The sequence below is a fragment of the Prionailurus bengalensis genome, chromosome D2 (assembly GCF_016509475.1).
Source record: "Prionailurus bengalensis isolate Pbe53 chromosome D2, Fcat_Pben_1.1_paternal_pri, whole genome shotgun sequence".
Taxonomy (NCBI): Eukaryota; Metazoa; Chordata; class Mammalia; order Carnivora; family Felidae; genus Prionailurus; species Prionailurus bengalensis.
Genome location: NC_057351.1, coordinates 85,591,604 through 85,605,789, shown reverse-complemented (window position 1 = coordinate 85,605,789; position 14,186 = coordinate 85,591,604). Strand labels below are relative to the sequence as shown.

General features: G+C 55.2%; 1 protein-coding gene across 1 annotated transcript in view; it reads left to right on the top strand.

Annotated features, from left to right (window-relative positions):
• TCERG1L (transcription elongation regulator 1 like) overlaps positions 1–14,186 on the top strand; it is a 194,124-nt gene that overhangs the window by 146,288 nt on the left and 33,650 nt on the right. The window contains exon 8 of the mRNA XM_043597899.1: positions 6,338–6,407. Within this exon, the coding sequence (XP_043453834.1) occupies positions 6,338–6,407 (70 nt within the window). The remainder of the gene's footprint in view (positions 1–6,337; positions 6,408–14,186) is intronic.

The window sequence follows — 14,186 nt, the reverse complement described above, 5'->3', positions numbered from 1 at the left end:
ACAGCACGAGGATCTCCGAGCCACAGGGGGACCAGGTGGCCGGGCTCAGCGACTCGTCCTCCACACTCCAGTGTGGGCATCACCTGTCCCCAGGGATCAGGTTGCAGAGCCCCCGCCCCAAGCAGAGTTCAGCCGTCCCGGCTATTTGGGAGGGACGCTGCCCTTCACATGTGACATGTGTCCCACGCCCGACAACACGTGGGGGCCCCTCCCGTGGCTCCTCTTTGCGGGACGAATGACCCAGACCCTAGATGGGGCAGGTGAGTGGGGACAGGTCATGCCTCCAGAAAGCAGGGTCAGGGGGCCTGAACTCCTAGCAGAATGTGCCAGGCAGCCGGGACAGGCATCATAGCAGGGGTCTTCATGAGGCTCCGTAACAGTCACCTCCCTGTTTCCTGCAGCTGGGTGGCCAGGACGGCAGGGCAGAGGCTCAACCGGGGTCAGCAACACTGCTGAGTTAGCGCTGATGCAGGGGCTGGGTCCCGTCTGTGCAGCTGTTAACCCCGAGAGGCGGGAAGAGCATTTTTTCAAAGTGGTTTTCCCCAGAACCTAATGCTTCAAGCTGTCACCCCCTGACTGCGGACCCAGGAATGAAGGAGGAAGGGAAGGAAGGGGAAGGAGGAGGACATTAGTTCCTTTCCAGACCAGTCATTTGTGCACTTGGGGACGGGGCTGACACCCGACCCCAGCAGTGAGCCGGGGGCCCAGGGGCAGTGGGGGAGGAGCAAAGTGAGTCCCAGACCAGCGGCCAGGCCGTAAACTAAACACCACCTGCAGACAAACAAGAAACACAGAGACCAATTTTGGTGTCAGGAGGCCCCCAGCTGGTGGAGGTGATGGAGCCACGGTGCAGGGCCCTGGATTCCCTCGTGTCCCTCAGTGCTGACACCCCCACCCACCTCTGCCAGCTGCCCTGACCCAGCCTGGGGGACAGGTTTCGGGGCTCGCGGCCAAGCAGGAAAGTGCACCCACCTTGCCCCTCTGTTCGCCCCGGGCAGCTACGGTCTTGGGGGCTGCTTCTCCTCTGTGTCTCGGAGGGAACAGGGGTGCCCGTTCTTCCCGTTGGCTCACAAACAGCAGTCCTAAAGAGCACAGGACAGCAACTTTTATGTGTTTTTTATTATTATTATTATTTTTAATGTTTTATTTATTTTTGAGAGAGAGAGAGAGAGAGTACGAGCAAGGAAGGGGCAGAGAGAAGGAGACACAGAATCGGAAGCACTGAGCTGTCAGCACAGAGCCCGACGCAGGGCTCGAACTCAGAAACCACGTGGTCATGACCTGAGCTGAAGTCGGATGCTTAACCAACTGAGCCACCCAGGCGCCCCTGGGACAATGATTTTAAATGAATGACTCATCTGTTGCAAATTTCATGGATTTTAGGAAATGCAGACAGAGCTGTCGCAGGGCGATTGGCAGAGAACTCAGGTCAGGGGTGCAGCTGTCCCGTCAAAGCTTGGCCCCCATCGAGCGGAAGGACAGGCCTGCTGAGCCTCGTATTCTGGGCGTGCCCGTGGGGCAGTCCTGTAGGCGGGACTTGGACATCTGGCCAGCCCTGACCCTGGCTCCCGGGGCCCAGGCTTCTCCCGCAGAGTGCTCAGGTCCTCTGTGCAAGGTTCCCTCCTCTCTCCCGCTCCCTCTCCCTCAGCTGGACGTGCTGATAAGAATGTCTTTGTGCACATGTATTTATCTTAGGAGCATCTTTACAAGCGTTTGTATTGTACAGATTCGTATTATCCGAACTGCCAGGTCAAAAGGTACATGCCTTTTAAATTTTCCTCCACAATAGCCCAGCTCCCAGACCCACTAATAGATTCTGCACACTTCTGCAAGCACCAGAGATCATCCACATTTGAATTTTAAAACCATTCTTTGTTTCGACTGGCGTTTTTTAAGTTTTGAGTGAAATTGAACCTTTTCACAGGTTTATTGGCCATTTGTTTTGTTTTGTATTCCGTGACATGCTTAAGTCTTTGTCTCTTTTATTGAAATATATGGAGTGTTGTAGATATCAGCATTTGGGCTACAGCACGATTACAGTATTTTTTTCCTCATCTTTTGATTTTTTTTCCATAAAAAATCGGTCCCGAATTTCTTCTGATTGTACTAAAGTATACGTAACTTGGCGTCTGTCTTTGTAACCATTTTCAAGTGTGCAATCTGGTGGCATTAACTTCCTTAATATTGTTGTACAACCATCACCACATCCTCCAAAGCTCTGTCTTCACCCCAGACAGAGACTCCGTAACCATTATCAGCAAGTCCCCGTGACTTTCTTCCCGCAGCCCCGGGAGCCTCCCTTCCCCATCCCCCAAGGCTATGGACTCGCCGGCTCATAGGCCTCCTGCGGGGGGCACCAGGCGGTCCTGCCCCCTTAGTGTCTGACTGGCTTCACCGAGCTTAGTGTCTTCTCGGCTTATCCGCATAGGCTGTAGCCTCTGTCGGACGTTCGTTCCTGTTTCCCGCCGAATGATATCCCATCGTGTGGATGGACCCATTCATTTCCTGTCCGTCCGTCGGTTGATGGGCGCTTGGCTGTTGCCTCCGTTTGGCTACCATGAATTGTGTTAGTATGAACATCGGCGCACAGATATCTGTTTGCGTCCCTGTTTTCAGTTCTTCTGCGTCTGTTCCGAGGAGTTGAATTTCTGGCTCAAGGGGCAGTTCTACATTTGGCCTCTTGAGGAGCGGCCAAGACTTCTTCTGTCACAGCAGTGACGCTGTTTTACGTTCCCAACACGGGGGTCTTCCCATCCTTCTCTATCCCCGCCAGAACCCGCTGATCTTGTTTTTATCGTTAGTATTATCATCACTGCTGTTGTGATCACCACCATAGAGCATGTAAAGTGGCGCATCATTCTGGTTTTGACTGGCGTTTCCCTAATGGTTAAGGGTGTGTGACATCTTGTCCCGTGCTTCTTGGCCACGTGTATGGTTTCTTTAGAGAAGCGTGCCTTCACGTCATTTGTCCTTTTTGTAATTGGGTTGTTTTTGTCTTAGTTTGTGGTGTTGTTGTGGAGCGGTAGGAGTTTACCCATGGTCCGGGTGCTAATCCCTTGGCAGATATGTGATTTGCAAACATTTGCTCCCGTTGTGTGGTCATAGTGTCCTTTGATGTACAAAAGTTTTTAATTTTATGAAGTCCCATTTCTCGGGTTTTCTTCCTTTTATCGCCTGTGGTTTGGTGTCATGGGTAAGAAACCATTACCAAATCTGTCAGGATGTCTCCCTGTGTTTTCCCCTAAGAGTTTTATGGTTTTAGCTCCCACATTTATCTCTCTCATCCGTTCGGAGGTCATTTTCCTGGGGAAGGGTTTCTGTCCAATTCTTGTTTCTCGTGAATGGGCCACGCTTTCCTATTTCTTTGTATGGGTTGTAATTTTTTGTTGAGAACTGGACTTTCTGGGTTTATTACACGGAAATCCTGGAAAACGGGAGTCTCCTATCCTCAGGGGTTTCCGGTTCCTGCTTGTGGAGGACTGGAGGCATCCATTTGTGAGTTTTCCAAACGATTTTCTTAAACGTGTGATCCTTGCGTGTGGCCTCTGGAGTTTCTGCTCCGTTATTATCTCTGTGGCTATTGAAGGCTGGCAGCTCATCCGGGCGGCTATGCGGTCTCGTCCGAATCCAGAGCTCAGTGGGCATCCGGAGGAACTGCCGACCCCAGCGCCCCCCGCTCTGCCGAACGCGTGATCTTCCTTCTGGTCTTGTGCTGTTAAAGGCAGTCGCAGTTATGAATATTTTCCTTTACGGCTTCTGGATTCTGTGTCTTGATTACTTTCCTCACGACGAGACTATCCGCAACAAACCAACAAAAGATCTTTTAAAAAATAATCAATAGCTTTATAATTGTATGACCTCATTCTTCCTGAAAAAACTTCTGAGTTTTCACGTCTACCCTTTGCCCTCCCTCAAGTACGTACTGGAGTGGAACGAGGGGCGTGGTCTGCCTCTGCTCCACTTGGTTTCTTATTGTGGCCACACCTTGCCTGCTCCCCGTCACCCCGTCCCCTCTGCCTGAAAGGCCAGCAGATGGCAAAACACAGTCCCTCTCTTTCTGCGAAACCTGGCTGCAGCGTCCCCTCCCCCCAAGCGCTCTGGGAAGGAGGTGCACCTTCAGACACCCTGAGATGCAGACGGGCAGGCTCGCGGCTGCTCTGGGGTCACTGAGGCGGAGCCCCTGGGGGACCCCTGTCCCCCCCGGGGCAGAGGGGCCGGGATCCAGTCCTGGCGTCTCAGGTGCAGGGGTCTGGCAGGCATGGAGGCAGGGACGGGGCAGAGTGGGTACAGGGGTGGACAGATTGAGTGTGCAGGGCTGGGGTGCCCGTGGGCCACTGAAGCAGAGAGGCCGGGTGGGGAGGACAGGGTAGGGGCAGGGAGGTGCGTGTGCCTCTTGGGGCAGCGGCCTAGAAGGGCTGACTGTTGGCGCCCTGGACGGGCCATGTGGGAAGAGAGTGTGGAAGCGTGAAGACGGTGAGTCCTCCCCATATCAGCTGGTGTCACAAATGCTCTCGTCTCTAGACCTGGTTCTCAACCAGGAGGGGGCTTCTCTTCCCTAGGGGGTGTTTGGCAGTTTCTAGAGACATTTCTGGCTGTCGCACCTGGGACCTGTCCCCCCCGCGACAGGCATGTGCTAAGCAACCTGCAGCACGTCCAGCCCCAAGCGTCACCAGCGCAGGAGGCTCCCTGCGCGAGGGCTCCCCAGGTGCCGCTGAGGCTGCCAGGGCTGAGGTCCCGGACCACCCCTCCCCACTGTCCCACAGGGAGCCCCGCTCCCCATCTTCATTTGGACAATGTCTGTGTCTGTAACGTCTCCTTCCTGGGCGAACCTCTTCCAGAAGGTGCTTCCAGAAGGTTCTTGGCAAGCGCCCACTGGTCCCGTGATGGCCTAGTGTAGTGCATGCAGCTTGGCGTGGGTGGCTGTGCGTGGGAGGAACCCCAACCAGGACGACGGCTGGGCTGGGGCAGCCGGGAGCTTCCAGAACCTGACTCTCTCCTCCTGCAGGCAGCCCCACACTGAACATAGAAAGAAGCCTATGAAAAGGTGGGGGGCGGAGGCTTCGCTGGGATTCCAAACAGCGCATCCTTCGTGGCCCCGCTCTCGTGGCAGAGCCTCCCCAGGAAGGGCGGAGTTCAGGCAGCCAGGTGGGCTGGGGGACGCGGAGACCGGGGATGCTCCACGGAGCCCAGCCCCCTGCACCTCTGCCCACACGGGACGCGGACACGAGAAAGTGGTCTCCTGTGCATGATGGACACAGAATGAGAAGCAGGGCAGAAATCAGTTGTAACGCCAGGGAGCGTTTGGAAATCATTCATCTGTCAGGACTGAAATAATAATGCTCTGGAAGCATCCTGATACTCATTTTTCCTCTTTCCCTTTTGGAGACAAATAAGAAATGCCGAAGCACCTTTTTACTTTTTCATTCCAAAAGCTCATCAAATATTTACAAGGCCAGCCTCCTCAGGATGGAAATAGGGGGCCTGTCTTCAAAATCAATTTGGGTTTTTGGAGAAGCTGCATGGCCAGTAGTGAGGTACATGCCGTGTGCAGAAGTGGGGTGATTCACGGAGCGCCTGGGTGGCTCAGTCGGTTAAGCGTCTGACTTCGGCTCAGGTCACGATCTCGCAGTTTGTGAGTTCGTGCCCCGCGTCGTGCTCTAGGCTGACAGCTCGGAGCCTGGAGCCTGCTTCGGATTCTGTGTCTCCTTCTCTCTCTGCCCCTCCCCTGCTCACGCTCTGTCTCTCTCTCTCTCTATCTCAAAAATAAAGAGGGGCACCTGGCTGGCTCAGTCGGTTAAGCCTGGAGCCTGCTTCACATTCTGTGTCTCCTTCTCTCTCTGCCCCTCCCCCACTTGTGCTCTGTCTCTCTCTATCAAAAATAAATAAAATATTAAAAAAAAAAGTGGGGTGATTCACTGCAGTGGACAGAGGGGGGACCAGGTCTCTCGGGTCACTTGTGAGAACCTGCAGGGGCACGTGACACAGAAGGGCTTATCCAGGGCCTGAGTCCCAAGGTGCCGGCGGGGCAGGGGGGTGGGGGTTGGGTGATGCCCACCTCCCAGTCTCCAGCCTCTGGCTTCTCTGGACGATCTAGCAGCCTCTACACACGGGCGGCAGCTAGAGATGCCTTCTCCGCACGAAAGAGAATCAGATCTCTATTCTGCTGGAACATAGAGCGAGTACCAAGGGAAGGTTGGTTCCAGGATTTGATATCAGTCTTTGTGGGAAATATGTTTCCTGACCCTCCAGCTGACTCCGCTTGGAAGTGGGGGCTGCCCGGGCTTTGCCAGGGTGATGGGCGCTGACCGGCAATCTTGTTAACTTGGTTTTCTTCCAGCCGACCACAGCGATGGGTCGAGGCCTGAGGATGGCAGGGAAGACCGAAACATGAGAACCAAGAGGAACCGGTAGGTGACGATGCCTTTTGCTTCTGCGTCTCTCCTTAGTGGGTAATTGGGGGGTGTAGAAAGAAAAGGGATCATTCTGGCCCTGCCGTGTGAGCAATGAAGAGGTGTAACCAGTGGACAGGCAACAGGAGGTCCCAGGTTCCTCCTCAGTGACTGCTCCGGGTGCCCTGTGCCTCGGCGGGCAGGTGCCCGGGAGGGCTCCAGGCACCTTGGACACTGGCCAGCGTCGGGCCCGCACTGGCCCTCCCTGGTGCCCACGTGCTCAGCCCTGGCCTGGCACCCGGAGCCCTGAAGGTGTGGATGGAAGGCGCCAGGTGTGGGGGGAGGAGAGAACACCGTTTTGCGGGTCAGGCAGGTCTGGGGCTGGAGTTGGGCGCCTCTTGCTTTGTGACTTGGGCAAAATAATTCCACCCTGACCTCAGATTTCCCACCTGGCGCGAGATTGCAGAAGCTCCCGATGACAGCATAAGGTGACAGAGGATGGGGGCGGGGGGGCGTGTGACTGTGGTCACACTAGCGAATACACAGCTCTCTGTGCTCGTCACCCTGTGGCTGTGGTGCGGGCAGCACACGCAGGTGCGGGACCCTCCTCTGACTGCTACCCCTGCAGCCCCTCCTGCTGGGCCGGTTCCGTGGCTCCTTTCCTTCTGACCCCCACGTCAGGGGTGAAGCCCGGGTCCGTGTGTCTAAGCCCCTAGGAAGCGGGCAGAAGGCGTGGCCGTGTTGTCCGGCACCCGCCTCTGGCAGAGAAGGAGGGGGATATAAAAGGCCACCCGTGAAGCGTGAGTCACGGGCCGCTTCCTGAGCTCAGGGGGTGCCCACGTCCTGCCAGAGCCCGGCCCTCATCGTGGCCCAGTGGGTGCTCCCGGCCACGCACCAGCCGCCCCCTTGTCCCGCCTCTCACGGGATGGCCTCGGCCGGCGGCAGGGATCAGCGTGCCCCCGGAGGGTGAGCACCGTGGGTACGTTCTCCTTACACAGTGTGCCTTGGAACCCGAGCACGGAGGAGGCAGGTGCTGCAGACAGAGCCCAGCCCCCACCCTGCTCACGCAGAAAAGAGCCTCACGTTTGAAGTCATTCTGAAAGGAAAGCGTTTCAGACGAGTCTCTGGACGCAGAAACAGTGCAAAGAAGAGCTTCGTCGTGTGGACAAGGGAGGCAGATGGCCGGGTGGGCGGGCTCCAGCCTGCCATCGGGGCTGTGAGGGCGAGGGAGACAAGGGGAAGGTGCTGGCTAAGACTCCAAAGCCAACTTGTGAAAACTGGTGGTTTTTTAATAGCATCACAACGGAAAGTGTGATCACTATAGTGGCAAAGAAAAAATCATCGTCTGTATATCTGAGGAAGATAGACCTCACATCACTGATCTGTGTGTTTTGGTGAAAACCATTATCTGTCACCATTTTCATGCCACCCAATTCTTCGTCTTCTTTTTTTTTTTTAACATTTTAAAGATCTTCTTTTATAAGTGATCTCTGCACCTAACATGGGGCCTGAGATCAAAAGTCACATGTTCCACTGACAGTCAGCCAGGTGCCCTTCTTTCACCTGATTCTTCTTTAGCCTTATGTTGTACAGTCTTAAAAATACCCTCTCAATATTATTTCTACCAAAAAACAAAAAGTGCCTTAGAAGTAAGACTCCCGCAGTGACACCTGTTTACGGTGATGAAGGAAAATGCCATCTTGTCTCAGCCTGTGCCCATCCCAGCCTCTTCAGCCCTTAGGGGTGGCTTCCTGGCAAAAGAAGGTGGGAGAGAGGGAGGGAAGGAGGGGGAGGGAGGGAGGGAGAGCGAGCGCTGGGCACCGGGCGCCTGACACCCGACCCCCAGTCGGGATGGGACTCTTCTCTGGGACTGAGGACGGACCAGTGAGGTTGGAGACCCAGACCTGCAGAGTTAGCCCTATGTGGTCCCCATTCCTTTCATGTCGATGCCTTTGGGTCTCTCCCTATTATGCGCCCCTTAAAAAATCATTTCGCTGGCCAGGGCCCAGGTATGTTGTAATTTCAACTGATCACAAGCAGACAGCACAGAACTTTCTAGAAACACTGCAGGGGATGGTGAGCACTGTCCTCCCCAAGACAGGGGGCTGTCTGGGTGCAGGGATGGCTCCTCCCTGGGACGAAGGGGACCAGGGCTGCCGGTCGGCACGGCCAGAGGCTCCCTGTGGCCATGTGCCTTTCACGGGGCCAACGGCTCCAGGAAAGGGAGTAGAGTGTCGTGTCTTTGTTTTTGTGTTTAGACCATGGGGATCAGCCAAGCCGGTCTCTGTTGGTCTTTGCATACACGTATCCACGATCTGAAAAACAAAACGAGCTTCCCGAGGCACCCGAAATATGCACATGGAGCCACCATTTGATGATGTTGGAGTCGGGTTGGAGGAGACGCTGGATGGGGTCCAGAGTAGCTGGGACATCTGCCTACACGTGGCCCCATTTCACTCATGTTCCCATGGGACTGGCCTTGAATTCTGATCAGCTGGCATTCAAGTAACGTCAGAACATTAATTTTGGTCTTACTCATCTGAATGATTTCCGCAAATGAGCACCAGCTTTGGAACAGACCCAGAAGCTGTGGGCCTTGCTGCCCCGGTTTCCTCCTGCAGACTCCTTCCCCGGCTGGGGGTCCCTGTCCTGGCCACGCTTTTCTCCCGCTGAGCTCTGGCAGGAAGTGCTTCCTCTGTAGTGAATGCAGCTGGACTGGGCTTCTAGAATATTCCACCCGTCCTGGTCATTCATCTCTGAGCCATTTACACACACCACGTGTTCTGTTTGGAAGGCTCACTCCTGTGCGGTTTTTCCAAACTCCCCCCACAGCCTGACCCGCGTGTCATTTGCTCAGAGCTGATCGCCCTGGGCTGCCAGACCACCGGCATCTCCGTGCACCGTGTCTGGCTTTGGGAAGGTTATTGTCAGTGAGTCCGGGCTTTTCTCGAGCTCCTGACTGCGTTTGTGTATTTTTAATTGGCGGATTCTGGCATAGATATTAAGAGAACAAGCCTTCAGAGGACCTGCTGAAATCAGTCCCTTCTGACCTACCTTTATTGTATAACTAATGAAATTTTTCGTCATCAAGAAGCGTGTCAAATCCTCCTACGGCGTGTGACTCAGCAGCCGCCATGTTCAGGAAACATTGGACGTCGCTTTCTGCTCCTGCGTTTCTTCCAAACCCCGACACGACTCGTATACATCTTGCACACTCTTCCACAGATGGAATTAGCTCAATTGTTCCAATAATTCAGGTCTAGATGATACTTTTCCCAAAACTCCCTGGGAAGAGAAATACGTCCCAGTGACAAGCTTTCAAATTACTAAAATATTTTACATGACATGGTGAGCAGTTTCAAGTGCCTTGTTATTTACTACTTAACGGGATGCGCCCATGACATGTGACCCTGCATCTTCCCCGGGACTGGGAAGTGGGAAAGTTATTGTGTCTCCCTGTTTTGCCGTTTTGGGCAGTGTCTACAGGTTTTGCCGGTTTCTGGTTGAGTGGTCTTCTCTAAGTTCAGACTGCTTTTCACATGTGCGGTCTATTTTAAGAACTTAGGATTTATGTCAGGTAATTGAACGGTACTATCTCAAGGATCCAGCGAATGTGAGTCATATAGTTTAAACATCAGAATGAAATGATCCACAAGACGCATTAGAGAAGAAATTGTCAACGATAAGTGTGGCTTTTAGCGGTGCCTGATTTTACCAGTTGATGGGCTGGGGGTTCCTCCTCACTAACGGCTTCCTGGAGCACGAAAGGGTGGCCTTGCTCCTTCAGTTACCACTGGCCTCACAGCTGTGGCGCAGATTTTTTATCCTGTGGGTGACCAAAAGAAATCTCTTGGCTTGGAGTATTGCTTATTTCTTTTTTTTTTTTTTTTTTTTTAATTTATTTTCAACGTTTATTTATTTTTGGGACAGAGAGAGACAGAGCACGAACGGGGGAGGGGCAGAGAGGGAGGGAGACACAGAATCGGAAACAGGCTCCAGGCTCTGAGCCCTCAGCCCAGAGCCCGACGCGGGGCTCGAACTCTCGGACCGCGAGATCGTGACCTGGCTGAAGCCGGACGCTTAACTGACGGCGCCACCCAGGCGCCCCTGCTTATTTCTAAGTTTGTAACTTTTGTAGTTTGTAAGTTTGGGGATGCCCAGTTGATGGCTTTGGGTAGAAGGGGTAAAGTTGGCCTCATCCCATAAAAAAGTCGCATCAATAGGGCGCTTTCTTGGGGTCGTGAGCGGCGTGGGCTGGAGACCTAAGAGAACATTGAATCGGCAGGAAGTGCCCGGTCCTTTTTCTGTCTGCCCCAAGTACGTCCCGCATATTTTCTCTTGACAAACCAACGTGGCCAAGGCACGCCCCAAGCAGGGCCTCTGGACAAGGCTGGGTCTTGAAGGACCTTTGGGGTCACCTGAGGAGGTACCCCCATCCTCCGTGTCCACACATGATCCCGAGGTGCCCCGCACAGAGCCGTGAGGTTATGATCTGTCTTCCTGGAGTTCTACACCCCACCTGGGGGCAATCCAGGGCTGGGACAATCCATTTAGTACGAAAAAAACATTAGCATCCAAAAGACAAGCCTAATATAAAGTGTGGAGGTGTTGCAGACACTGCCCCTGACACTGTTCCCCAGTCAAGCCCGTATCCAGACAGAGCCAGCTGTGGAAGGTGGAAGGAAACCCTCCTACCGCAGTCAGAAAGCCCAGGCGCACAGGCAAACGATTATCAGTAAGTGTGGGCAGCGGCATCACGCCACAGAGACAACCAGGAGCCAAGCTCTTTCCTTTCTACGTACCGGGTTTCTCGAATCCCACGGAGGTTAGCTGTTGAGAAAGTGAGAGCATCGCCTCTTTGAAATGCCATCAGATAATGCTAGAAAATAGGTGGGCTTAAAAATAAACTTGCTATAAAACTGTATCTTTAATTGGCCCTGATAGAACGAGAATGATCCGCATTCCAGGGTCAGGGTGGGAGTCTCACGTTCTTCTCCAGGAGACTCCGTAAGATAGGACAGTGCATCGTCTTTCTGTGGTCTTTGATGAGCATGGAAAACAAACGATTAACGCCCACTGCCCTTCTGCTACTCTTGGTACATAATTCATGATCTCAGCTGATCAGTGGGGTCTGCATAGAAACCTGTGCCACAGGTCACTAGAGCGTCCCACACAGGTTACCTTGTGACAGCTGCCTTTGGGATGGAGTGATCAGTTGTGCTGGGATTTCACTGTCTTTTTGAACTGGAACACACATATTCCTGCCATTTATTTGCTCTTCAAAAAGAATTATAAACCTCTGTGTTTTTGAAGGGGTGACCAGATACCAGCATTGGTAAGGAGACCCGTGTTGCACGCCAGCTGCACACAGACGCGGTGGGCGCTGCCCCTTGCCTTGGGGTGAACAGGCAGACTTCTGCCGTCACCCGTCACGCAAGGGTCTCCCATGGAGAGATCTGAAATCCGGCCTGCAGGAGGCCAGGCCAAGTCGACCGGAGTCCTCACCCCCCCAAAGTTCCCTCGCTGGCTCTTCGTCAGAACTCTCAGCCTACCTTTCCTTCCTGGGACTCTGGTTTGCCATCACTTACCTTTGCGCGGGAGGGCTGGCCGGGGGTCTCCGGGGACCTCTAGTGCTGCAGCAGGTGCCTGAACTCTGAGATAAAACTGTGATGTCTATGATCAGTCTGTCTTCCCTCACATGGGGGAGGGACTGCTGGAGAATTTTCTTCCACGAGGGGTCCATTCATGCCGTCGAGAGCACACCCACATGCAGGGTGCACAGGAGACCCTGGGGACCTTCCCGGCCTGCCGTGACCTCCTAAGTCCAACGTGGCACCCGCCCACAGGCAGGCCAGCAGAGAGAAGCTAGGTTCTGGCCCATGCATCCGTCAAATGCTAAGCACCTGCTGTATGCGCTGCACTGTGTGCCCGGGCCCCCGGTGTCCTCCAGGTTGTCCCCATCTGGGAGCTTCCCATGGCCCCCATCTCTGTGGTGGGATGGACACTTCAGGGACAGGATGAGGCCCACGTCTGTCAAATGGTCATGCATAGGAGGCCTGGGGCCTCCCACGGGAGGCCATGGCTCCTGGAGAGACAGAGTGGATGGACGGACAAACAGGTGGCCACATTCCCAGATTATAACCAATCCTTGGCTCTCCCCCTTCTCCTTCGGGCGTGCGCCGAGCAGATGCCCACCGCACCTGCTGTGTGGGGCCCAGGGACACACAAACACTTGGGTGTCGTTTTCTGTCTCTGGCAGCTCTAGCCCAGGAAGACAGGAGTGTTAAGGCCATGCCAGACAGACCCAGCATCCCAGACGCTGCAGCGCGGCACTGCTGGACCAACCGTATTTCCTCCTTGGCTTGGGGCACCCCGGGGCCAGTTGGTTGCAGCAGAAATGTCTCCGTCCCTGGTGCCACCATGTCGGCGGCACTCCCCGCTCTAGCCCTTGATCCCGGAACTTGCCATCCTGTGTCTCTGTGCTGAAGCTGCCGGGTGTACGATAACCACGGCTGAGCTGCAGCCCCCTCCCCTCGGCACGGGGACCCCCTGCCGCCCCTGCACTGGGGCCGGGCACAGTCACCGATTCCGGTCTGTCCCTCCGTGGGCATCTGGCTTCTCCTCGGGCCTCTGCATGACAGAACCACAGCTGTTGTTTGATCTGAGTCCCTGCCCAGGAAGGGAGGGCCCAGCGCGGGCGTGACACGGGCCATCGACACCGGAGCTGTGCCCGTCTGCATTGCCTTCCCTGAGAAAGCATTCAGGGGGTCCCTGCAAGGCCACGCGGACATTGGGTGGTCAGGGAGGCAAGGCGTCAGCTGAGTCTCAAACAATCGGGACTTTGACAGGCTTACCCAGGACGGAGGAGCCCGAGGAGACGTGTGGGGTCTGGGTTCACGCTGGCCTTCTCTCCTTCCACCACGATGAGCCCCGGGGGCCTCCCCGGGACCCCTGCGCGGTGCCCTCTGCCGCCCGCTCCCAAGGGAGCTTAGGACGGGACCGCTCCTGGAGATGGTCTTTGATTTGAGAAGACAGTTTCAATTTCCACCTCTTCCTCAAAATTCCCACTTTCAAACTCTCCGTCTTAAACGGAATCCAGGGAGTTTCCTATCCCCAGACTCCTCTCCATCCCGCTGACCGTGGCGCACCCAGGGTGACTGTCCCTACCGAGAGGTCATCGCGGCTACAGCTGCTCCCCAGAAGCCGCTCAAACGAGCGACCGACCAAGCATCAGCAACCTGCATGCGTTGCCTCGATTGCAGTTAGGATGTCCGAAATCACTGCAGCCCTTCGAAGGGGAAATGGGAAATGCGTTTTCTGCCTCAGCAGACGTCGTTGTGGGGGCGCGCCCGACGGCCAGTGAGGGGAAGGGGGTGCGGCCTGGAGCCGGGCGCCTGCTGCGACAGTGAGCCTGTCTCCTGCAGCCCTTCCGTCCAATCGACTTGACCCTTACGGCGGCGTGATGGCGGTGTCACGGCGGGGACACAGAGGGACGTCGCCACGTGCTGGCCCACGTCTCACCTCCCTCTTCTCCAGACTGGCTGTCAACAATTTGGGCTCCCTCCCTAACCCCGGGAGGTGTACACGTGTGACAGCCCGAGGCAGCTTTTTCTCTTGTGTCCCGTGAGCAAGAATGTACGTGCTGCAGACCTGGGACAAGTAATGGGTCAGCTCTGCGCCCTCTGACGACCGCGTCTACCGCGAAGAACGCTCAGCTGGCGGGAGGCAGGGGGAGGTGGCTGGAGCAGCGGCAGGGCGGCGTTTGCCTCTATGGTGACAGACACAGAGCAGGTGCGG